Source organism: Artemia franciscana, chromosome 7 (genome assembly GCF_032884065.1).
Source record: "Artemia franciscana chromosome 7, ASM3288406v1, whole genome shotgun sequence".
Classification (NCBI taxonomy): Eukaryota; Metazoa; Arthropoda; class Branchiopoda; order Anostraca; family Artemiidae; genus Artemia; species Artemia franciscana.
The window spans coordinates 36,177,047-36,204,717 of record NC_088869.1 but is presented as its reverse complement, the minus strand read 5'-3'; the positions used below and the strand labels follow the sequence as shown (position 1 = coordinate 36,204,717).

Genomic DNA, 27,671 nt, shown 5'->3' with positions numbered 1-27,671 from the left:
AATCCAAATTTTAAGCTAAAAAGAGTAAAAGATAACTTTACTTAAATGAACTTTAAATTAATTTTTCAGTTAAGACTATCGAGACCTAAACTTTATTCAGAAGGTCAGAGCAGCCTATCTTATTGGTTTATCTAGAGCTTTGAAATATGCTTCCTGTCTGAATTTTCAAGTAAACAAATTTAGTGAAATAAATAACGAGTGAAAGAAAATCAGAATTTCACGTACATTTTTTCGTTGACGATATACAGGGTCGAGAATGAATGTGCAGCTTCTTCAGATACGAAATTTTAAAGTGCTGACATCTTAAACGCAGTTAAAATATTTCTACTTCATCTGCTGAACTTACTTACAGTGAAATGGAAAAAAATGGCGGGAAAAACTTTAAATTCAAACACATTGAAAATTAATTCACCCCTTTCTTACGTTCACACGGGTCTAGTTTTTATCCCACGAAACTTTTCCAAAAAAATAAAGCTTCATCCGAGTTTCCTATATCAATTGTTTTTCTGCATTACTTCAACAACTTTTGAACTTCTATATTCTTTTAGTTCCAAAAGTGCTAGATCTTATCGAGAAGAATCATGAAAGTTTTTATGGATGAATGCGTCGATTAATGCTCCTGGGGAAGGAAATTGCCGGAAAAAGGAATGGGAAAGTCGATAGAAATACGAGTCATTTCTTAAATGGATCTATTTACCTTCTTCATTTAATTTTACTTTCAGAATTATAATCACCTTCTTCCAGGGGTCTAGGGTGTCAAGTCTGCCCCGAGGCCCTATATATAGGTGCTGAGCTCCCAAAAAACCTTTGAATACGTTTAAAAATCAGTAAAGTTTTATTTTGTTATATCGCGATATAATTAAGCTCAAAATGGTGAGAATCAGCCTCCTCCAAATAGAATTTGGCAGACAAGCTGGGTTTGAGTTACTAGCTCCACTTTGAAGTGAAATGAGGAACCATACTTACTCCTAAAATGCCAATGATTCCAGCCAGCTGAGCCTTTAGGATAAAAGTTTGGAACAGCTCAGTCACAGAAATCTACTTTTTTACATTAGGACCCTAAGAAATATATGTTGTAAGTTGAAACCCAAGGACGTAGGCTGATGCTTAAAACAATATCTTCATATTTAATTTTATTCTCATCTCGACCGCCTTTTGAAAAAAAAGATGAAACAATCCAATTTTTACTTCTTTGTTATCTCCATCACTTCATTTAATGTTGTTTTATATGCACCTTCAGTTTAATCCCGATTTTGCCCGAATCCTTTAGAAGTGTCACTTTTCCAATTCATCTCTCCATTTTGTCTGCCATTTAAAACAAAACAAAAAAAAAACTGTATAAGGTGTTATGCACGAATTTTTAAAGGAAAATATATTAAAAATGAAATCTGAAATCAATTTAATCAAATAGACAAAGTCAGATTTTATTACAGCTTGAATTAAATGAAAGGCACTTACATCATAACATTAAATGAAACTCGGTGGATAAGAAAGAAGGAGTTATTTGGTATGTTTGTCTGTTTTTTGAGGAGTGAAGCTCCATTCTTGCCTGCTTTTTTGTCGTCGAGGCAAATTTTTTTGTGACAACTTGGGAAAACAGAATCCCAGACCACTTCTGTTTTTTTTTTATTATTTCTGTACAAGACACCTATTTGGACTAATATTGTGGTGCTACAGTGCAGTAAAGTCAAAACGCCTTTAACTGAGACAAAATACCCCTGGGGATCTGAGCCTAGGTCCTTGCAAAAAAGCAAGGTAAGATACATGACGATCACAAATTTTCCGTTTTTGCCCTCACATTTTTTTTTTAGTTTGAAACGGGATCTCCGGTCGGTTTAGCCTTCGGTCAAACACATCCTCAGTTATGACTTCTCACTAGATGAAGTTTTGTATATCTGCCTGCCTTCCCCTCCCCCAGAAAGAAGGAAAACTGGGGGACTGTTTTCAGTCTATACAGTTACACTTTTATTTTTAAATCTAATTTTCTTTTTTTATTTTGTCAATTCTATCTTGCAATGGGTACAATATGTGAACGTTTTTTCAAGGTTAACTCGAGGACGTCCATCCTTCTCAGTGATATCGAATTTTAATTTCTTTTTCACATTTCTTAGCTATTATCGAGGCCTTTATCGCCTTTTCTCTTCTAATAAATCTGATTCACCATCCATTCCTTGGACGCAGTAAAAATTTGTAGCTGCTAATAGATGCTTTGAATCAATTACCCTTTGACTCCACAGAAATGCGTCGCGTTCCCTGTCACTTTTATCCGTCAAAAGCTCTGACTTGCAGACTTAACCTTTATGCCCCCAAGAAAAGCGGTTTAGATATAGACACTCATCGAATTTATTTGTATCTTCCTTTTTTATTGAGGAATTTTTTCTTTAAACATTGTTTCTTTCGATGCAGAAATGTAATTTTAATGTTTTTAAATTCTACGCGGATTTTTTTCCCCATTTACTAAGTGTTAATAGTACGCTTGTCTTTTCATAATCTATATAAATCTCCTGTTGACATCTCAAGGATAATTCTAGATTTTGCCAAAAAATGAAAGTGGCAGTAAATCCTAAAGCAAGCAAGCGTGCAGATGGGGGGGGGGAGCGTGCCCCTGCTAATAGATTACCATTTTTTTGTTATATTATCATATAGTTTTCATACAACTCACCAACTTTTGAAAAAGTTTTTGAAAAATTTTGATGCCCTAAGGCTTTAATTCTTGCAAAATCTATTCAAAAACGGAAGAATCTCTACAATGGATTTTTACACAAATAGTTATTCAAGCTGGATTGAAAGCACATTACTCTAAAAACTTCAAATAAAAAGAGCTAGAAGGCTGCGGCATTTTTTGTAGATCTATTTTTCTAGATCTGATCATTTTTTCTAGATCTGAGTTTGGTAACCTTTTTCAGCTGTGGGTCAAAACCAGTCAAAATGCAAATTTTAAAGGGGCATTTGGATTAGTGAGTTTTTTGTTTTTGTTTTGAAGCATTCTTTTGTTAATGTACTTCCATGAACTGGAATTCTAATTACGTCCCGCGTCGATAAATCATTTTTGATCTATTCGTTAGTAATTTCCGCAACCTTCTTCAATAGGAGGCTGAACAGTTCTAGCTGACAATAGCATTTATCCAATAAAACAAATAATTATTTGTTTTTTGTTGCGAAGTCATTAAATAAGAGTTTAGAACACTTTGTGAATCTTTTTTTCTAAAAGTTACTGTGTGTAAATGGTTTTTATTGATACTAATATTCAGGGCTGTCGCAAAGCTGCCAGATGTAGCATGATTGTAGCTGTTACCAAAAACTCTAAAGAATCTATTTCGCTTTCCAAAATTTGTCGCTCGTTTAGTAATATATTGAAATTTGTCTTCATTGGCGCTTAATAAGAATAGTATGGCTTAATATATATATATATATATATATATATATATATATATATATATATATATATAATCTTGGCGGTAATTGTGTCTGTGCATAAAATAGTATTTTCTTTGCATGCATACTCTTCTGTCCACAAATCATGAAGTAAATTCTTATTTGCTTTTATTTGTCCATAATAATAATTATTGGAATTAAGTAGCTATGTAACAATTATCTGGCTGCACAACTACGTCACTGCTACTAAAAGTGATGGCTCATTATTCTGTTTGGAGAATCTCCATGTGTTCCACTTAATATTTTAATCATAATTCTGTTACCGAACTGAATGCTGTTATTAGTATTCATTTTATTTATTCTAAAAATATTCGTTCTACGTTTGTTTATTTTTTGTGTATATGATACTTTTCTATGGAACTAAAATGGTTAACTTGAAGTGAATAAGTGCATCAGTCGGTGACCGGTGGCCCATAGGCCGAAGGCCGCCAGTTCTGCTCTAGACCAAGGCCAATTGTTTTATAATAATAATTATCAAAAAGTACAGAAAACAAGTTATAATAATTTCACACAGGTACTAGAAATCTAAAATTGCATGATGGATTAGGTTTCAGGTTCTAGTTGGAATTCATGTTCTATGTCTCGAATTATGTTTTTCATTACGGGTCATGCAATTGTTACAGGATCAAAATACGTTTTCGTGCAATTACGGGAAGGTGCTCCACTCACTTTTTCTTATGCTTATGAGCCTCTTTTTTAATTGTATTGTACCCACCCCCCTTCTCAAATAAGTTGTTATGCACGCGCCTGACTGAGGATACTTAGAACATCTTCTGCAATACGACTATAGTTTTTAATGATTCTTTTATTGTTTTTGCATTTTGAGAAGCTCTTTTATCAATAGCGAAAGTTTGTTAGCAGTAATATATAAGCATACTATCCATAGCTTTAGTACCTGAATAAATATTAGATAATATAGAAATGGTGTTTAATTGCGCGAGTAAGTAAACTGCCACTGCACACCTAGCAAAAATGATGGGATCCATCAGTATTGATTATAAGATTCTAACACCCAAGCCAATGTCACCAGTGACAACCGATATTTATACCTTTGTCAAATAGCCCAAACCAATGAGGAACCTTTCCTGTCGACATGGAAGAAAAAGCACAACGACCTAGCAAAACACATTATTTAGTTTATTGTAGGTTAATGCGTCTATAATACTAGCGCAGAATTCCAATAGCTTTTAGCTGAAACGACACCTTAATGACTGGTGTTTGAATATATGGACGCCAGCTTTATTAGACATGAACATGTCTGTTTGGTTCGTTTTTGTTGTCAAAGCCTTCTTTTTATTCGATTTGATGCGGATCCTTATCATTCAATTTAATAAAAGGCTTGTACTGAACGATTTTCCATCAATCTATGAAATGTATGATGTTCAGTCAGACTGTCTTGTATTAAGAATTAAAAAAAAAAACTGATAGCACTCTGTGACAAAGGCTTTTTTCATTTTAAATTGCTAAGAGGAGATACAAAAATTTAGATGATGAACACAATCTGCTTACTTTATGAAAAAGCAATATATGTGCTGTGTCGTAGGCACTCGGCGTAAGAAGACAATTTTCCTAGATGGTGTTCATATTTTTTAGGGGACGAAGGCTTATAAAAATCTTTTTGCGAAAAAAAACATATTTGCTCCGAAGTTTGAACAAATTTGCATTTTTTTTCTTGTTGTTAATTGGTGTCAAGGGTGCCGGGGGAAAACACCCAAGTCCCTTTAAAAATTCACTGCAAGATATTAATCTACACCTTTGTTTGTCTATTGGTTATTCGGATTAGGCTTGCGGCTTAGTGTGTTTTTTTTTTCCGGTCAACTTCACTAGTGGTAAAGCTACAACCCAAAGTTGATTCTAACCCCGTCTGAGTCATTCAAGAAGTGTTTTTATGAGTACACCTTTGTGTCTTAGATGATTTTATATTCTTGATTTTTAATGTAAACATTGTACAGAATCATACATTACAGCTAATAAAATAAACAATTTGAATAAAATTACCTAACCATAAAAACAATGAATATATCACATCCATTTGCGGATTTGCCACGGTTGTGTAGGTGAATATTACTGAGTATCAGTAATATCAATGCTATAAGTAATATCAATATCAATGCTATATTATGCTACAAGTATTATCAAACAGTTCGTGGTAACGAACTGTAGTAAGGAGCGACCCAGCTCAATAGTAACCAAAACTCTAAAGAATTGAATTTTGATATCAATAGCTACATCAAAAGAATCGCATTTTAATGCTGATTTTAAATATATAAGTTTCATCAAGTTTAGTCCTACCCATCAACAGTTACGAGCCTGAGAAAATTTGCCTTATTTATGAAAATAGGGGGAAACACCCCCTAAAAGTCGTAGGATCTTAACAAAAATGACACCATCAGATTCAGCGGATCAGAGAACCCTACTGTAGAAGTTTCAAGCTCCTATCTACAAAAATGTGGAATTTTGTATTTTTTGCCAGAAGACAAATCACGGGTGCGTGTTTATTTGTTTGTTTTTTTGTTTTTTTGTTTTTTTCCCAGGGGTCATCGTATCGACCAAGTGGTCCTAGAATGTCGCAAGAGGGCTCATTCTAACGGAAATGAAAAGTTCTAGTGCCCTTTTTAAGTGAGCAAAAAATTTGGAGGGCATCTAGGCCCCCTCCCACGCTCATTGTTTTCCCAAAGTCAACGGATCAAAATTTTGAGATAGCCATTTTGTTCAGCATAGTTGAAAACCATAATAACTATGTCTTTGGGGATGACTTACTCCCCCACAATCCCTGGGGGAGGGGCTTCAAGTTACAAACTTTGACCAGTGTTTACATATAGTAATGGTTATTGGGAAGTGTACAGACGTTTTCAGGGGAATTTTATTTTATTTGGGGGTGGGGCTGAGGAGAGGGGGCTATATTGGAGGATCTTTCCTTGGAGTAATCTGTCATGGGGGAAGAAAAATTCAATGAAAAGGGCGCAGGATTCTCTAGCATTACTATAAGAAAACAATGAAAAATAAACATGAAAACGTTTTTTCAAATGAAAGGAAGAAGTAGCATTGAAACTTAAAACGAACAGAGATTATTACGCATATGAGGGGTTCTAAAAATACTTTAGCATAAAGAGCGAGGTATTTAGGAGGAGATAAATACCTTGCTCTTTATGCTAAAGTATTTTTAGTAATTTCAACTATTTATTCTACGGCCTTTCTGATTCAGGGGTCATTCTTAAAGAATTGGGACAAAACTTACGATTTAGTGTAAAGAGCGAGGTATTAACGAGGGTACAAACCCCCTCGTATACATAATAAAAATATAAGGTTATGAAAGTTTGTTACGTAAGTTAATTCTTAAGTTACGCATATTTTTTACTAATAAAAACGTTCGTTAAAATTAAAAGTTCTAGTTGCCTTTTTAAGTAACCGAAAAATTACAGGGCAACTAGGCCTCCTTCCTCACCCCTTATTTCTCAAAATCATCTGATCAAAACTAAGAGAAAGCCATTTAGCCAAAAAAGGAATTAATATGCAAATTTCATTTTAATAATTTATGTGCGGAGAGCCAAGACCAAACATGCATTAATTTAAAACGAAAAGAAATTACTCCGTATATGAAATAGGTTGTCCCCTCCACAATCCCTCGCTCTTTACGCTAAAGTTTGACTTTTTGCCACAATTCTACTTTTTAAAACAATTAAAAGCTTTAGCGTAAAGAGCGAGGGATTGTGGAGGGGACAACCCATTTCATATACGGAGTAATTTCTGTTCGTTTTAAGTTTTAATGTCGCTCCTTACTTTCAGCTAAAAAAATTAGTTTTTTTTTATTTAATTTCAATTATAAACAGTCTGTTCGAGTCCTTTCCTGATCCAAGACTCACGATAAGGATCATACGGCATATTTTTACGTCCTAAATGTGGGACTCAGACATTTCGTCCATTGTCGAATCAATGGCGAAGCTCTTTCTAGAGAGCATTTCCAGTTGTTCATTTCATCTCATGAAGGTTGGATGGAAATAAAAGAGAAGAAAAATATTTGAAACATTCTAAGGATAAACGAAATTTAATGATTGCCTCATGTGAGTATGTTCTCAGCATCAAGGTGTTTGCAGGTTATGCTTACCTAAAGGAATTATACGTGAAATCGGGCCCGTACGGCAGTGGCGTAATTTTGTCAAAACCCTGGGGTCATATAGTACCACAAATGCGAAGATATTCTAAAGAAAACTGACCCGTTTCTGTGGATGCTTGAATTATGCAGGCTTATCTTAGTTTTGACAAGATTTTAGAAGAAACTAAATTTTAGATGGGGGGAAACTGGGGTCTGGAAGGGAAAGTTGTCCCCTGTCCCATAGCAAATTACGCCCCTGGCATACGGTGGAATTCGTTTCGGAGGGTGATAGATCTTTAAAAGGAGGGAACAGAGCTTCAAAGGGTAAGTGAATTGTATGGGAATATTATCGGAAAAAAAATATTGGAAAATCATAAGGTTTTGGGAAAAATAGTCTCAAAGGTACCCCAGTTGTGGACGCGCCTGTCTTGGAAGAGAATAGCTTGGGAACTAATGTTCAAAATCTTTCAATGGAATAGGATAAATTAGGTCATGCCCATGCCCTCGGAGGAATGAACCTCTAGAAACTTTGCTATGCCCCTTTTCGTCATAATTCATGTCAATCCCTGATAATAAAGACGAAACTGTATTTGATGTTGGTTTTTAGTATAAAGAAAAGTTCAAAACGAAAAGTGAAATGTCAAACTAATATAAGCGAAAAAAAAAAAAAAATGATCTCCCTCCTAATATGCATCGATATCAATAAAACACTGCAAAAGACCTCTTTTGTACCTTCAATAACATTAAAATATGTCTGTATACACAAACAAATCAAGTCAATTACTATAGAGAAAAAGTGAACCCTAAAAACCACTGGAATTTTACTTTTTCATATGCTTGGCACTTAAATATTTTTTAAGAAAATATAGTTTGTTCAAGCTTGTTTAAATGACCTTTCTTCCTCTTAACGTTCTTCATAACTCTATAATTGTGTTGCGGAGCAACACTACTGCTTTCGTAGTTTTTTTTTTTTTTTTTTCACCGTGATCAGCGACCTGTAGCTGCGAAGTGGTAAGAGTTAAAAATTTGAGACTTTTCAGAGGGAAGGGAAACGTGAAACAGAGTAAAAAAGTTCCAGAGAAGTTCCTAAAATTTCTAACAGTTTTCCATAAAAAAGAATAAAACCGTTTTTTTCTTAGAAAACTCTGCGTTCGATGTTTGGCGTCAAGTTAAGACGACCCTAGCTTCGGAAATAAACTTGTTAGAAATACAGTTATGCTGAACTCATGTAGAACTTTCATTTGTCTCTTCGAGAACCGGAGCACAAAATTCCGTTGCTCTTACAGATTTCCCGGAAATAATTCCGGAAAAGTCCATCTCGTTCCGATTTTTTTTGGAATTTTCTCAAATTTTCGATTTTGATGTTTCTTATATTTTTATCGAGTAGTGCTATGAAAAGTATGCAAGAAGAAGTGAAGTGTTCTATATACCAAGTTGCTTCGTTCTCTAAGAAATAATTTCCGAAGTTTCGACGTTCTAGAGGTAACTTCTGTTCTGGACCAGCTAGAATTTTTTTTTCCAACGCGGTTCGACAGGTCTCGATCTCCTAACAACTGGAGCTTACAATAGTTTCTCCGAAATAAAATTCCTTCTGTGGGTTTTTCTATTTGGAAGTTTTGTCATGCCCTCGGGGCAATTTAAATTTTTTGGTGAATTTGGTTTGTTTTATATTTTCCTAGCTTAGATCATCAAAAGTTAAGCAGAAAACTATAAGACGTTATTTCCGTATCTCTTTCAGATTTCCCGGAAATAATTCCCGAAATGTGCGTCTCGAAACATAATACTTCGAATTGGCGTCAAGTTAAGACGGCCCTAGTTTCGGAAGTAAACGTTTTAGAGATAAAATAATTATGAACTCATATAGAACTTTTATTGATGTTTCTCGTTTATTTCTGGACCAGCTAAACATTTTACCAAACTCAGTTTAGTAGGAGCTCGAAATAAAACCATATCAAAGATGCTTCAAGATAACAATCGAAGCCGCATTAGAAAAATGTCCTCTGAAGGAACAGGGCACAGTTGCTGCAACACTTCCCGTTGCACAGGCAACGGAGGTCTAGTTCTGGTTGAGACTGTGGACAGTAAGATGGAAAGTTTTAATTTGCGAGTTTGCGAATCCAAAATTCGCGTGTAAAACCAAAATCTCATATTTTCCGTTTTATATTTAAATAACTTATTTTGAGATAAAATTTGTGCAAGAGGACGGGGGTTAGTACCCTTAGTGCTTCATATGTGTGTGCTCACAGTCAGAAACATTGTACTTTCCCCATCCTTTTTGCTTACCATCAACTTTTATTCTGACGGTACGTTTTTTGGCGCTTTGATCAGATCAAGTAAAAAAAAGCTTTATTCTGATAAATGTAAAGAGTAACGTTAACAATTAAAATTAACAAAAAATAGTCAACTTGTGAGAGCGATTACAACCCCTCTGAGCCCTATGGTCTCTGTGGTAAAATTTTACTACTTTTTTTCGGAAAGCATATTAGAATGCAACAAATATAGTCAGTTGCAGTAAAAAAATTGCCGAGTTTAGTTTCATTTTGCTTTTAAAGTAAGTTATTTAAACTTATTCATAATAAATATATCCTAAGAATTATTCCAGTACCCCCCAACCCACTACTGCTATTCTGGTGTCTGCCTTCCCCCTTTGAAAATTTTCAGCGGGTGCCCTCGTAACCTTGATTATATTATGTATAAATGCATTGAAACTCAATAAACTTAAAAAAGCCACTAGAACTTTTAATTTTATTTACGAATGTTCTTATTAGTAATAAATATACGTAACTTACAAATTAACTTACGTAACGAACTTCTATATTCTTATATTTTCATTACGTATATGAGGGGGTTCGTCCCCACGTCAATACCTCGCTTTTTACACTAAAGTTCGAACTTTGTTCCAATTCTTTAAGAACAACCCCTGGATCCCAAAGGCCATTTAATTAGAATAAATAGTTCTTTAAAAATTAATAAAAATACTTTAGCGTAAAGAGCGAGGTATTAAGGAGGGGACAGAACCCCTCATATACATAATAATTTCTGGTTGTTTTAAGTTTTAATGTTGCTCCTTGTTTTCAGTTGAAAAAACTTGTTTTTTATTTTATTTTATTTTATCATTGTTTTTTAAATAATTCTGGAAAATCCAGCGCCCCTTCATAAAAATTCTCTCCCCCCATAATAAATTTCTCCATGGAAAGATCCTCCCGTGTAACACCCTCCCCTGACTCCCCTACCACCAAAAAAATCCCCTAAAACGCCTTTATATTTCCCAATAACCAATAATATATGCAAAAAAATGGGCAAAGTTCACAACTTGTAGCCCTTCCCCCGGAGACTATGGGGGATCAAGTCGTCCTCAAATACCCAGTTATTAGATTTTTCAACTATGCTGAACAAAATTACCATCTCAAAATTTTTATCCGGGGACTTCGGGAAAAATGAGTGGGGGTGGGGTAGTCGCCTCCACTTCTCTTAGTCACTTAAGAAGGGCACTAGAACTTTTAATTTCCGTGAGAAAGAGCCCTCTTGTGATATTCTAGAATCACTGGGTCAATACGATCATCCTTTAAAAAAAAAACAAAAAAAAACAACAATAAACGCTCATCCGTGATATTTCTTCTAGCAAAAAAAAAAAAAAAAATAAAATTCCACATTTTTGCAAATAGGAGCTTGAAACCTCTAGAATAGGGTTCTCTAATGCGCTGAATCTGATGATGTGATTGTATGTTTCCTCCTTCTATCGGAAATTTTCCCTCAAATGCATCAGATAAAATTTTGAGATAGATATCTTGTAAAAAATAATTCAAAGGTCTGATAACAAAACTCTGATGTCGACACAACCGCCCCGGGCCCGGGGGTAGGCGTTGTAAGTCATGCCCTGGGGGCATATAAGGGTGTTATGGAAGGGATGCTCGTACAAACTACAGAGAGGGCTCATTTGATTGGAAATTGGAAAGTCTAGTTCACTATTTAAGAGTCAGAACTGATCGGAGGGCCTCCTGCCCTTTTCCCCAACTGTATCAGATAGAAATTTTGACATGCACATTTTGTTGAGAATAGTTCAAGTCAGATAAAAAAAACTCCAATGTCGACAAAGCCCCCATAGCCCGGAGGCAGGCGTTGTAATTTATGTGCTGGGGGCATATATGGTTCCTATGGAAGGGATGCACGTATAAACTTCAGAGAGGGCTCATTTGATTGGAAATTGAACGCTGTAGTTCACTTCTTAAGAGTCAAAAGTGGACGGAAGGCAGCTAGCCTCCCCCCCCACGCCTTTTCTCTCAAATCCATCAGATATAAATTTGAGTTAGCCAATTTGTTAAAAACAATTCAAGGGTCAGGTAGCGAAATTTTCTTTGTTGACACAAACCCCCTAGGACCGGCGGCAGGCGTTGTAAGTTAAGCCCAGGGGGTATATATGGTTCTTATGGAAGGGATGCTCGTTTAAACTTCAGAAAGGGCTCTAATTTTTGGAAGGTTAAACTTCTAGTTCACTTTTTAAGAATCAAAAGGGATTGGAGGGCAAATAGCTCCCCCCCTCCACACCCTTTTCCTCCAAATGTATCAGGTAAAATTTTTTAGATTGCCATATTGTTAAAAATGGTTAAAAGGCTAGATAACAAAATTTCTGGTGTCGACCTAACCCCCCAGGGCGTGGGGGCAGGCGTTGTAAGTTATTTCCTGGGGGCATATATGGATCTTATGGAAGGGATGCTCATATCAACTTCATAGAGGACTCATTTGATCGAAAAGGGAAAATTCTAGTTTAGTTTTTAAGAGTCAAAAGTGATTGGGGGGTAGTTAGCCTTCCCCCCTCCTAAGTCCCTTTTTCCTCAAATGCTTTAGATAAAAATTTTAGACAGCCATTTTGTCAAAATAGTTTAAAGGTCAGATAACAAAAAATATTGTGTCGACACAGCCCCCAGGGCTCGTGGGCAGGTGTTATAAGCTATACCCTGGGGGTAAATATGGTTCTTATTGAAGGGATACTTCTAGTTCACTTTTTCAAAGTCAAAAGAGATCAAAGGGCAGCTAGCCCCTCCCCCACGCCTTTTTTTCCCAAATCAATTTGATAAAAATTTGCAGATGACTATTATGTTAAAAATAGTTCAAACATTAGATATCAAAACTCCAGGGTCGACACAACTTCCAGGGCCCGGGGACAGGCTTTGTAAGTTGTGCCCTGGGGGCATATGTGGTTGTGGTTCTTATTGAAGGGATGTTCGTATAAACTTCAGAGAGGGCTCATTTGATTGAAAATCGATAATTCTAGTTTGCTTTTAAAAAGTCAAAAGATATTGAAAGGCCATTTGCCCCCCCCCCCCTCCCCACGCCGTCCCCCAAACCCATCCGATAAAAATGTTGAGATAGGCATTTTATCAGAAATGGTGCAATCACTTGATAAAAAAAACTTAAACTTTTGGTTGATAAAAACCCCCAGAGCGAAGGAACAGGTATTTTAAGTTATGCCCCAGGGTATATAAGGTTTATATTTAAGGAGAGGTCGTATAACCTTCAGAAATGGCTCATTTGATTGGAAATTTAAAGTTTTAGTTACCTTTTTTTAAGAGTCAAAAGGTATCGGAGTGCATCCCCCCCCCCACACACACACCCTTTTTTCCCAAATACGTCCGACCAAAATTTTGAAATTGCTAGTGTGTTTGAAGTAGTTCAACAATCAGATATCGAAAACTTCGGGCTCAAAGCATCCCCCCAGAGCCCGGGAAAGGGCTATAACTTATGCTACTGGGACATATTAAGATTTTATGGAAGTGTGTCCCCCTTTTCCAAAAATAAGTCAAATTTTCTCAGGCTCGTAAGTTTTGATGAGTAAGACTATACTTGATGAAACTTAATAATTAGAATCAGCATAGAAATCCGATTTTTTTTATGTATCTAATGGTGTCAAAATTCCTTTTTTTAGAATGTGGGTTACTACTGAGCCTGGTCACTCCTTACTACAGTTCGGTACCACGAACTGTTTGATCGACAGTTTTAAGTCTGAGGAACCTTGCTTAAATATGATAAAAATAGCACCATCAAACTCAGCATATGAGACAACCCTCTAGCAAAATTTCCAAAACCCTCGCTACAAAATTCCTGGGATTATCGTATCTAACTAGTAGATAGTTACTCAACTAGTAGTTGAGTATCATATCTAACTCAAAACGACCAGAAATTACTATTAAAGAATAAATGAAACCCAAAACGAATAGAAATTAAATAAAAAATCATAGTAAAAAATATAAAACAAGTAATAATATAAATGAATAAATAAATCTTAAAGCGAGTAATGCTTGAATTGAATATGCGAATTAAGGTTTAAAAAAATATTTTTTGCTATTGAAGGATAAATGAAAACCAAAACGAACAAAAACTAAATAAACAATCAATGCAGACAAATATACAGTAGATACCAATATAAACGAATAAATAAATCTTAAAACGCGTGAAACTTAAATTGAATACGCAGTAGGTTTTAGACTTTTACAGTGACAGAAGTAGGCGATACCCAAACTCTTGTTTGTAGTAATTTTTGTTCGTTTCAAGCTTGATTTGTATGTTCAATTTAAGTTTCTGCATGTTCAACGGCTGATAAATATAACAAATAATAAACAGCAAGTTTTTTTCAATTGAAAGTAAGGAGTTTAATCAAAATCTACGAGTCTGAGACAATTTGCCTGATTTTCGAAAAGGGGGAAAATACTACCAAAAATACAAGGAATCTTAAAAGAAAAAAGCACCATCAGATTCAGCGTATCAGAGAACCCTATTACAAAAGTTTCAAGCTCCCACCTGTGAAAATGCGGAATTTTGCAAATTTTTTTGCCAGAAGGGATGCATTTTTATTTGTTGTTGTTTTTTTCCCTTGGGACTATCGTGAGGAACCAATGGTCCTTGAGTCCTGAAATTAAAAGTTCTAGTAGCCTTTTAAGTGACCAAAAATCCTGGAGGGCAACTATCTCCCTCTCATGCCCACTTCCCGCAGGGTCGTCCGACCGAAATTTTGAGATAGCCTTTTTGTTCAACATAGTTGAAAGGTCCAATAACTGCGCCTTTGGAGATAAAATTTCCCTCCTAAGCACCTGGGGAAAAGACCACAAGTTATTAAAGTGCTCATTATTTACGTTTAGTATTTATTTTTAGTTACGGGAGAATTTTCATGGGGGGGGGAGGTATTTTACGCATGAGAAATTTTACATGGTAGAATTTTCTGTAGGGGAGGGAATTTTTCACGGAGGAGGAGCCGGATTTCCCAACATGATTTAAAAAACGATCAGAAATTAAACAAAAAAAGTTTTTTTTAACTGAAAGTAAGGAGCAACATTATAACTCAAACCAGCATAAATTATTCCATATATGAGGGGCTGCTCCCTATTCAATAGCTCGCTCTTTACGCTGAAGTTTTACTTTTTGTCTCAATTCTTTAAGAACAACTCATGAAACACAGGATATTAGACACAGTTCAATTAGAATTAATTAAATGCATTTTTGAAATTACTAAAAAACTTTAGCATGAAGAGGGATGGACTGAGGAGTGGACAATCATATGGAATGATTTCTGTTTGTTTAAGTTTTATGCTGATTTTATGCAAAATCAGCATAAAAAGCAATTTCATGCTGGATTGCTATTATCAACATTAATTTGACTTCTTCTTTCCGATAGAAAGTAATGACAGCAGGACATAAGTAGACGAAAATTTTTAAACGAGTCCGTTTTATATTCTCATTGATCTGGCTGCGCTCGATCAATCCATTCTCCTTGATTTCTGCATAATTTTCAGAATTTAGCTATTTTGTGGCTTCCAAGACGAAAGTAATATATGTAGGTATGCGTTTATTTCATCAAATAAAAATTACTAAAATTGCACTTACAATCAATAATATACTGCTCAATTTAGGAACCTAAAATATCCCTGTTCAGCAGCAAAACTACAACAAATAAATGATAACTATTCATTCAAAATCAAAGAAATACGCAAAAAAAAGAAGAAGAAAAAAAAAGACGAAACACTATACAATCTCTAAACAGCCATCTCTCATCATAAAAAAAAGAAAAAAAAAATCTGTCGACGCAGGACAGCATATAGCCAGAATATCTGTCCAGGTATAAAGATAAACTTATAATTCTCTAAACAAATGCCCTAAAAAATAAAACAAGGATCGTCTGTTGACATGGACATACACAGAAGGCCACATCTGGCCTTGGACTGCAAAATTTTATGATTTTACCACTTGTTTCTATAACATCTTATGATTTTTTTATAAATCCCTATTTTTGGTCATATAAGTTAGGTCTATCTCGAATTATCCCCCCTCTCTACCTAAAAAATTATTAAATATTTTTTGTTTGATAATGTCAGCTTAAATTCGTTCCGAATCAGTGATGACATTTTAGTTCAAATAATTGAGGAAATTATCCGGTTGTTGAACGCTAAAGGACGTTCCCAGGCTATGTTCATTTATCAATCAGCAGCATTTTTTCAAAAAGTAGAAAACGATTCATTGTCTACCACGTCCAACCTCAATTTCCAATATAGTACTGGGAAATGTAACATTTCTTATCGCATCAGATTATATGGCTGAGAAGTTTCAGACTAAATTATGTTCAATTTCGATAATTACTTGATTTGTTCCGTAAGAACTGAGGGTTAATGACAAATAATTATGGTTTCGATTGCTTGGAAGCAGTAATTACCTAAAAGAAAAAAAATAAATTAAAGTTCCTTGATCTTAGAACAGATAGCAGGCTGAATTAGTAAGGTACTAATCCAAAACTTTAGATGCATTTATGGAAGTGAAGAATGAATATCTAAGAAGGGAAGTTACTGGAAATATATGGGAAGTACAGTAGCAAATGTATGAAACTTATATTACTGCTACTACCGATGAAAAATTGTCGCCACTCTAACCGAGGCTAACGCATCTGCTCACCCTCCTTCTCCACCCCAGTATGGTGTGCATTATTTGTCCACTTGGTTATTTGAAACCTCTTTCCAGGAACTATGATCATCTGAAAGACACCCAATGTGTTCTGGCTTTAATTTTAATTATTTATCAGCCAAATTTTGGAATGAAGATGCTCGCATGATTTTCGGCCCTTGCTTTAAGTATTAAAGCGTAGGCATAATTAAGTATGAAATTAAGTATAGTAATTAAGTATAAGTATACTTAACATTAATTAAATATAAGTATACTAATTAAGCATAAAAGCGTAATCGATTCCGCTGTTGCCAATTGTGAGGAACATTGAATTAAGGACAACTGTTTTATTTTTTCAACTTTTGTAAATACTTATTTCACTAAAATATTTGTAGGGCTGTCCATATTTAAAAATTATTTGCACCAAAAATAGTGTTTCGCAATGTACACTAAGAGGTAGAGAATGGACAATCCCTCAAATATATGGATAGGATTGTTTTCTTAGATATAGTTTTTTAGAAGGAGAAGAATTTTACGGCCCATGCGGCTCTAAGGTTCAGATCTGCATAAAAAGCAGGAGAGATTTTTTCCTATAATTGTGTTTTTTTATGAAAAATTGCCCCTAAAAGTTTTTATTCTCTGGTTGCAGTGAATATAAAATGTAAGATGCTTCAATATCATCATAAAACAGTAAAACATGAGCCTTATAATGCAAACACTGTTGATTACTTTCAGCTGCAAGAATTCCCTGTATATCAAAAGGATCAGGCTTTCACAGCGCTTACTTATTCATCGGCTTATCATAATATCTTTGATCTAGATTAGTGTTTTGTTGGCATTGTTTCTCTACTACATAACAAGCTTTGGCACTTCTCCTAAGCTTCAAGTAGGTGACAGGAAATGCTTCTTAGCTGAGAAAGAATGGTCCGTTTCCCTATATGCTTACCTTTTATGTGCTTCTGTATGTGTTCTACAAGCACGTACTAGTACTCAGATATATCTAGGTAAACTGAAAACTTCCGAAAAGTTTCTCTTAATAAGGAGAAAAATACAAAAAAAAAACACTGTTATAGTAAAAACAACCTAGAGTCTCCGCTGAATAAGGGGTGACTATGGGGGGGGGGCCCTTTTTGCCCCCTTTGGATTTGAAGAAAAAATTCTTGAATATTTCTATTGAAACATGTCTCGTTTATTATTTTTATTGAAAAAATCGAAAAAACATCAAAATTGATCCTCCTAGACTTTTAAAAAATACATTTTGAACCCTCTCACACATTGTTGTGAGTTGATGCCACTTCCTACAGATAAAATAATTTTTGTGCTTTTCTTTCTAATTGGTGTTTCAAATCATCAAAAATAACCAAAAAATTAAAGGTGGCATTAGTCTAAACATGAATAAACAGAAGCTAAAAGTTATAGTTACAACCAAAAGTGCCACAGAGAAATTGTGACGATGGTAATCATCTACTCCTCGACAAAAGCCAAAATGCATTCAAAATATTGCAATTTTTTGAATAAAATGACTCATCTTTTCATAACGTATCTTATCTATTAATATTACCCTATATGTACCGAAAAGATGTAAATACCCTCATGCTTACAATGCCCTTCAAACATTAGAACTATAGGACGCAAAAATGAAATATAGCACTACATCCCATTCAATAATATCCTACCTCCAGATAAACTTTTCTATAATTTAACTGAAAAAGGAAATTCCACTATTCTTTTAAAATGGCTCAAGACATCTGTAAGTAGCCTATAATGAGCCATTTGCTGTGCTCTAGTATGCAAGTTTTCACTAAAGCGCATGCAGCCTTGAGAAACATACCCTGATATACGGTTTATCTGTAGGAGATCTGACACAAAGGTAAGCGAGAAACAAGAGTTCTCTAGACAACAATTAGTCACTAATTAGTCAATTAATTAGTCAATTAATTAGTCAATTAGTCAACAGTTAGTCATTAATTGATTGAACGGCTACCAAACACCGTTGCAACGACAATTGCAGAGAATTTCTTAAGTTGTTTCCTAGCAAAAAATTAAAGACAGATATTAAAATTCAAAACGAGCAGAAATATACTGATATAAGAAGTTAAACTGAAAACGAACAAAAATTTATTAGGAAGAAATCAAACTAGAGTTAACAGAAATTAGGATTAATAAAAAATAATAAACAATTAGATGACACTGCCTTTTCATTTATATTAAAATTAAATGAAAATATATAATAGGGGGCAAAACTCTCAATCAAGGACAGTGAAAAAAAAAATACTGACAAATTATTATTTCTGATAAAAGCCCAAGTATTTGTCTAGAACCCTTTATCAACAAGAAAAACTAGACTAATCAATTAGAACTTGCGAGAGAACTATAAAAACACTATTCGAAAAGAGGAGAAACGGAAAAAAAAAATCCTATGTTGTCTAGCGCAAGCTCCCAACAAAATCCAGTATGGTGACAAAAGCACTGAGCAAGTCTTCAAGGTTGAATATCAGCTTTTGATTAAATAAAAATACAAGTTTTTTCAACTGAAAGTAAGGAGCAACATCAAAACTTAAACCAATAAAAATCATTACGTATATGAGGGGTGTTGCTCTTGACGCTAACGAGATAGTTTCTTTAGTGGTCCTATGATAGCTAACAAATAAAAATCCCATCAAAGAATGCAAAACTCAACCGAATGGGTACTGGGTACCCATTAGTATCGGTACTAATGGATCAGTACTAAAGATACTTTTCGAGGACCTGCCCGCATGGACCTTTTTATCACTTTAAGGTCGCCTTATTAGCTAGCTGCAACCTCTTTTGAAACTATTCTGGTGAACGTATTCGTTCGCATTTTCGTTATTTGAAGAGTGGCCTCGTCATCAACTTTTGGGCCATATTAAATTTCATTTTACAATGCAACTTGTAGCTGATACTGCGAAAAATTTTCTGTAATTATGAATAGAAAAGAATGTTATCCAACTTCGTTCCCACCTGGAAGACCAACAGTTATTACTTTGAAGCTTGCGTTATACAATTATTATCGGATATTTTGTAAATGTTGGCGGGATGCCTGGTGCCCGAGCCATCCCTGGAATTGTCCATAGATGGCTTAAGCCTGGGCTTCATTGTGGTCTTTTGTGGCAAAGCCGCCCGAGTGAAAACGGGTTTGACCTTTCCTGAAAAAAGTAACTTGAAATGCACCTGATTTACACTTTGAGACTTAAAAAGAACCAATGGAGAGTGAAACTGTCAGAAGAAGCAAAAAAAAAACGGGTGACTTAAACTGGAAAATGCATAATGAACACACGGCTTTAGCCTTCTCTCCCCTCATAAAAAGCTTGAAAGGGTTCTATGGGATTCATTTTTATTCCCTTTTTGTATACTGGAATCGTGATTAACTCAAGAGAACAAACCCCTTCTACCCACTCTGAAAACTAAAACTTTGTGTCCTTGGCAACTGATCATTGAGAGAGAGAGAGAGTTTATTATTATTCACCAATAAATACATTTGAAACCACAATATTCTTATTCCCCCTCGAAAGGCCCCATGGCTAGGGGTACAAATTATAATAAATACTTCCATCAGTGGTTTAAAAATGGATCCTCTGATCAACTACTTTGTGTGATCACTTTATAAGTAGCCTGCCTCCTTTTCTAAAGGTACAAAGTCATCGAGTTGACATTAATTTGACACAAGACAAAACAAGGAATACTTCAATATCTGGGGAAACCAGCAATTCCAGAATGAGCCCAGACCTAGCGGGATTTCCAACGATTTCTAATGTCTTTGTTTTTCAATTATAACACAATGTCCCCGGAAAAATGTAAGACAAGTTGTGATAGTTTTCCTGTAATAGAAGGTATATAAGAAAAATATTGGAAAGGATGTATTAGCAGATATATATCGTTTTTGATGTAACAGCCACGTTTCGCATCAATGGGAATGCATGTAAAAATGTATATATCTTATTGCATTAAGTATTCTGATGCCAATAAATATTTCTTGGTTTTCGTTCACCGATTCTTTGAACTTCTCCCAGTGTCAGAACAGACACATTGGCACCAGCGAAAGAGCCGTCTTTGCCTCCAATTCTCACAGATTACCTTGCGTTATGTTCCCTAAAGTGCCTTCAACATGTGAAAGTTGTTTTTGGATCTCAGTCATTAATTATTTAATTGTTATTACAATAAAATATTATTTAATATATTTTAAATACGTTGTAAGACAGATCAGGTTTTTCCCTGCCATATGATAAACATCATTGTATCAACGTTCTCTTCCGTTTAAATTGTCCATATTTCCTCCACATTTGGTCAGGATACGGAGTTACGCCATATGATATTAAGTACCTTCCCGTCTTATGTCATGCAGAAACAGCTCTAGTCAATTATAATTCTCTACTTATATTGCTCATTGACCTATTGATTATAAGTTTTTTTTTGTAAGTAGACAAGGATGTAATCGTGTGGGAGGGAGAGAGAGAGGGGATGGGAAGAGAGAGGGACAGATAGATAGAGAGAGATGGAGAGAGAGAGAGAGCGAGAGAGAGAGAGAGCGAGAGAGCGAGTTATAGCAGGGCTCTATTGTTTTGGGACACCCTCACACTTACTAATTTGTTTTCACCATAGCCTGTTTTAATTTTTTTTTAAGCAGAGAGAAAAAACTGCAAAATTTAAATTATTTGACTACAACGTAAAAAAAACAGCCTTTAACCGACAGATAATTTTATATAACAGTATACATAAAAGAAAATTATCATAAAAGCGGTAGAATCATATACTCCAAAGAACGAAGAATTACATCACAGCAAAAATGTACTTGAATGAAGTCACATCCTTAAATGATTGTCCAGTACCAAAAAAAAGACGATAAAAATCAACATAATAACCATTAAATAGTTGAAAGCGGGCATCTCATATTTAACACATCTAAATTTTTAACTTTTGAATAAACTTTGAGTTTTTTCTTACTTTTCAAGGCTTAACAACGCAATTTTAAGATTTCCGTTCCGATGTCAAAATATTGTGCAGCTGAACATTGAGGGAAAGACCTTTGTCCTATCTCATTAATGAGCATTATAACCTGTCTCTGTGCTTCTTGTTTTCGTTCCATCATTTCGGTTGTCAACACACTACTGGAGGCTATGAATAGCAAGTGAAAGGCCTCTATTCTTGTCTGAGTAAGCATAAAATATGAAATGAAGCAGAAAAACTGATTCTTTTTTGTCAGAAGAAAGGGAGACTTGAGCTGAAATTTAAAGTGAGCTTGCCATGGCTGCAATTGAATAATTGTACAAGCTAGAATGTGAATCTATCGAACTTGCTAAATGCCTGGAAGATGTAACAGGAGAAAATATTTCAACCGTAAAATGTGTCAAGTTGGATAATATTAAGTATTTATTTAAAATATATAATATTTTATTAAATCAATAAATTTAACCATGTATTAACCACTGTAGCAGGGAAGTCTGATCTTTGGCCAATAAAAGATTTTTTTTTTCGTTCATACCGTGGCATTATGCAGAGACGTAACCATCGTTTTGCTTAAACACACAGAGGGCAAGAATTTCACTTTTTGTCCTTGGTACATTGATGTACTTTTTTTTTGGAAAAAAAAATATATGGAGGAAGTGTGCTTTTGTGACCCGAGGCTTGAATGATTTTGTCAGCCCCCCCCCCTAAAAAGTGTGAGAACTTATAAATGGCTTTTTTAGTCCGAAAAAAGATTTTTAAAAAAATGTTTATGGGTAGGTCTCTGCTAAAACTAGCATTTATTCTTGTTACAAAAAATGTACGAAATTAACAGAACAAGTTGTTTCTTAGCGGAATTTTTATTTCAGGAAATTTCGTATGATCAAGAAAAACATACAAGTAGAAGGAAATCACCCAATTTTTCAAGGAGGGTAGAGGGCTGCAAGAATTCCCAGGGGTGGAGACTTAAAAAAACATCGCGGTATTATTTTTTGTCATTAAAAAAGGTTGCCTTTTTTGGTTATTTTTGGTTATATACAAAATAGGAGAGGCAAGCCTAGACTTGCCCCTCCCCTTGTGGACACCAATACCAGGATAGGAGAATTATTTTTATTTGAAAAAAGTGCACATTTGATTTTCTAAAAATATTTTTTACAGTTAAATATGTCCTTCAACTAAAGAAATTATATACCTTTCACTTGAAGAACAAAAAAAAATATGGTTTTGACTTATTTTTTCTTTTTTTTTTTTCCTTTTTACTGTTACCCATATTGAAATTCGGAGAATATCGTTTTCCAAGTTTTAACACACATACACTAAAACAACAACGAAAAAAAACCAAACAAGTAGAAAAATTATCGAAACATTAGCCATCTTTCGTCAGACGTCAATAGCTTCACAAATAATTCCAGTAGATTTATTTTGAAATTATTAAACGTGCTCACGCTATGGCTTACATCTGGATTCAATATATTAAACTCATTCATAAATGAGAAATGTATTCCCCACTCATTTAGATGGTCCAGAAATAACAAATTTCCCCGTATTTTCTGATGTGCTCACTGCCATAACTCCTGATTTAGAATCAAAAATTGCTAACTGCACAACTGAGAAACTATGAGACGGGAAAGACGCGCCCATTTCATTTGACAGGAGGAATTATCAGAAGATAAGCTGATAAATAATGAGCTTGACGTGTTAACTTTGGCACACTCTCTCGTCATTGTTCCTTCACGTTCTTGTCAATTCAAGGCTTAAATCAACAGTTTTGATTGAAATTCTACAGATTATCCCAATTTTAATGGTTGCTACTTGCTTTTACCATAAGCTAGCACTACGCCACGCTTAAATATCCAAGTGATACAGTAAACATAAAAAAGCAATGTGCGGAATATTTGACGACCCTTAAAACTAAAGCTAGTCAGAGGTACCAACTGGGAGGTGTGGGAAAGAAGGTGCTTATTTACCTAGATTCTTTGCCCCTCCCTAAATTAAAAAAAATATGTATATTTTCATTGCAAAATAACATTTTTTAAATATATTTTTACTGAAGAAAACGACAAAGTTGCCCCTGCCCTAGATATAGAAAAATAATTTGCCTCCCTCCTTGTATTTTCGTGAATTGGTGCCACTGAAGCCAGTACCATTTGCCTAGCAACTTTGACGGTTTCAAACATTAATGGTTTTCCTTTAAAACGATCTAGAAGGGTTCTTCCTCCTACCTTTGACTTTGGCGATTTACTTTGCTCACCGTTATTTTAACCCCTCAAATTTTATAATTCTTACTATTTATTATCTCTTCATCTAATTGCTAAAATGTAAGGTGACAAATGACAATAGGCTAAGTTGTCACACTAAGATTCTGTTTAAATACTTTAATGTATGTTTGATCATCTATGTTTAAGAATTCTCACTGTTATCTTATTGCTGGCTGGGGCGTAGCTCCAGCACTTTATTCGGGGTCTGTCCCCTCCTCAACGCCTCCCTCTTCATTCTGAAGTTTGACTCTCTCACAACTCTACTTTCTAAAGCAAGAAAAACTTTAGCGTAAGAAGCAAAGCGTTGAGAGGGGACAGCCCCTTTCATATACGGAATAATTTCTGTTTGGTTTAAGTTTTAATGTCGCTCTTTACTTTCAGTTAAAAGAAAACTTATTTTTTATTTAATTTCTGAACGTTTTTCAACTAATGCAGGTTCGAATTTGGCACACCGCACATGAAAAAATTAAAAGAGAAAATTGTATGCTAATTTTTCCAGATTTATTCCGTATATGAAGCGTTGCCCCCTCCTCAATACCTTACTCATTGCTCTAAAGCTGTCAGCACTTTTAAAAAAGCTATCTATTCTAATTAAACGGCTCCAGTGTTTCAGTAGATGCTCCTAAGAAATTGGGACAAACAGTCGAACTCTAGCGTAATGAGCAAGGTATTGAGGATGGGGCAACCCTTCATATATTGAATAATTCCTGTTCGTTTTTCAAATAACGTCGATAATCTGGCTCGCCCTCTATGAAATGTACCCCTTCACCTTACCGAAAACTCCTTCGTGGAGATTTTATTCAACGTAAAGTGCACCCCCTCCCTGTCAAGTTCCCTCCATACAATTCCTTCCTCGCTGAGAATCCCTCCTCTCTGTAAAATTGCTTGCGGACGACTCAGCCCGAAATATTTCCTTAGCATTCTTTCATTTGAATAAGACTTTAATCTAGAAATGCCCCCTTCTGTTGAAATTAATTCCCGGAAATCAAAATACGCCGGAAAAAACCCCTGGATAATTCCCCCGGAACATCTCCACATGAAAAATTTGGCTAAGAGAATGTAGGGTAATTAAAAAGAATTTCGTATAGCAGTTCTGTTATATCCCTCCAACAATTCCCTCCCCCCGAAGGAAGATTCTTCCTATAGAAATCCACCCCAAGCACACCCCCCAGAAACAAAATTATGTTTACTTCCTAATAACAAATACTATACGTAAACAATGGGCGAATTTCATAACTATCACCTCCAGATAGGAGCTTGAAGCTTCTACATTATGGTTCTCTAGCACACTGAATTTGATAGTATCATTTTCATTAAGATTCCCATAATTTTAGGAGGTGCTTTCCCCCCCTATTTCAAAAATCAGACAATATTTCAAGGGGTAATAGTAAACTTGCTGAAACTTGTATATTTGGAATCAGCATAATAAACTGATTCTTTTGATGGATCTGTTTATATTAAAATTACGTTTTTTACGTAATTTTAGAGTTTTGGTTACTATTGAGCCGAGTAGTTCCTTACTTACAGTTCGTTACCACGAACTGCTTGATAATTTCCAAGTGTCCGTAACACTTATCGCCATTAGCCAATCTGAAAACTACGATGTGATCCTATGCCTATAGAACAAATACAGGTAACAGTTTTCCCAGATACAATATGATTAGAGTCCAGGTGTGAATCCAGGGAGGGGGGTATGGTGTCGAAAGCCTCCCATCTTCCAATTTTTTTTGACATGTAAAAACATAACACAAATGTATATAAACAAATTTTTGATACGTTTTTAATTTTTTTGCAACCTTCTCGAAAAATACCCCCTTCCCCCTAAAAAAAACCATGACTACAACCTTGCTAGATTCACTTGGTATTCAGATACTCACAAGAGAGTATGTGTTTTTTTACCTTAACGACAAGTTACTATTAGTAGTAGAGATTCTGTGCTGTCAGCAGGCTTCATTTAGATGAGGAAGTTCTTACCTATTCTGGTAAGCATGCGTATGTTCTGTCTCACGGCCCTGGAAGCAAGTTGGACCTTTCACAATGTTTCCTTTTTGGGGTTAGGATACTAAGAAGTTTGGGGGAGGGGGCAAATTGTATTTCCTCTGCTTTTTTTCAGTGTATTTTTTTCTTTGTTTTATACATGTCGTCTGACACGATCTTTGACTACTAAGATAGGACAATGCTACTGTAGGTTGACTACTGAAGCCGCATGGACCATATTTATGGAAAGGGCAACATACCGAGAAAAAAACTTCCCAAAAAAGGAAACGCTGCAAGGAAAAGCACATTATTGTTTTGCTATGTAAATAGAGGAAAATAGCCATTTAATCAGAAACTTTACGAAACCAACAGCGAAAACGGGATGCGCTACCTACGAAGTAACAATTGTGAATTCCACCTCTTTCCATATTATCCAGATAAAGTCCCCATGAATGTAACATCTTCACTGGAGCAACTGTATCCCCTTTTTTGACGATTTGGCTAATAAGAAAAAGAACTGTAATTTTTTCTTGAATAACCATCTAGGAGGGTATCGGATAAATAAAAATATATGAACTTACCATACATAATGTGGTTTCAAGTTTGTCTTTTGAAATGCTAATACCTAAGAGTTTTGTTATGCTGATGACCACGGTTGGAAGGCTTGGTTTTGTGCTCGAAGTTGAAATGTCCCTTACAAGAGCTTTCTTTATGATGGAAATCAACTAAATATGTCTGTTTGGTAGTTTATGTCCATCGTAAATAAACCCAAATTTGACCAATATTGTGGTTATCTTTTGCTAAAGAATAAAGGTGTCGTAGTGTTTCAGTTGTAGCTTCACAATCATCTAAGTACTGCCATTATTTTAGGTCATATCTTAGCTTTGAATACTTTATTTTCTTTGAGTTTAATAAAACTACTTTCTAAGAGACAAGATATCATGAATGTTGGTCATGAAAAAATTACATTTTAAGCTCTGACCGAAAAGTATCCGAACAAAATTTTGTTTATTTATTGTAAATGCCGAAGAATTAAAGGCCCAGTGCAGAAAAACTGATAGTAAAATGTTTAACTATTTGAAAATCAAATAAAAAAGACTAGTTTTTTCAATTGAAATTAATGAACAGCGTTAAACTTAAAACGAACAAAAATGATTATGCCTATAGGGGGCTGCCCCCTCATCAACACCTTAAATACTGCTCCTTACTTTCAGTTGAAAAAATTGTGTTTTAAAATTTAATTTCTGATCGTGTTTTAAACGATCCCTGGAAATCCGACTCCACCTCCATGGAAAAATCCCCCTCCCAGGGAAAGATCCTCTTGAGCCGTGATTCCCGACGTGGGACACATGCCCCCACCGATGGGGCATGGGGATAATTTGGTGGGTCATGGGCAGGACGCGGATTTATCCAATGACTATATTTTAGAGCCTTAATTCTAAAAATAAAAACATTTTTAATGCGAATAACGTCACATTCATATGCACTTAAAGAGTAAAAATGATACAGAATAGTATTGCTATGGCATACATTGTATAAAGGTCGTTGAATTCAGACAATATTTTTTAACTAGTATAAAGTATGAATATCGGACAACCCGAAAAAAGGTACCAAGTGTTAGGACCCCGGTCGTGGGCGGTACTTATACCAAATTAATGTCCTTATAAGCTTCCTTCAGGTGAATGCAATTAACATTTGGAATACACAAATTTAAATTTCACGAGACGATATCAAGATTTTAGAAATGCCTAGGTGGTGCGGCCCAAAATCGGTTGGGTACCACTGCTCTAGATAATTCAATCCTAGTGAAGATTTAATCCAGACAATTACCCTTAACATCTCCATCCGTAAAACTGAGTCGCCAAAAAGAGTAATGCAAATAAAAAGAATGTTGTATAGGAATTCTGGCAAATCCCCCGGTGTAAAATTTCCCGTGAAAATCCCTCCAGCACAAAATTCAGCCCCGCAGCCAAAAAAATGTATTATCTTTTTTTCTGGCAAAAATACAGAATTCCTAATTTCAA

At 35.1% G+C, this 27,671-nt stretch overlaps 1 protein-coding gene across 5 annotated transcripts in view; it reads left to right on the top strand.

Moving 5' to 3' along the window:
• Positions 1-27,671, top strand: part of LOC136029215 (kinesin-like protein KIF26B) — a 262,695-nt gene that overhangs the window by 165,329 nt on the left and 69,695 nt on the right. Inside the window, exon 1 of one of the 5 annotated variants that reach the window (XM_065707419.1) lies at positions 7,273-7,496. The exons of the other annotated variants lie outside the window; for them this stretch is intronic. Coding sequence (XP_065563491.1) covers positions 7,495-7,496 — 2 coding nt within the window. The 5' untranslated portion in view covers positions 7,273-7,494. Of the gene's footprint in view, positions 1-7,272; positions 7,497-27,671 lie in introns of those variants that run through there. 5 annotated transcript variants of the gene reach the window in all.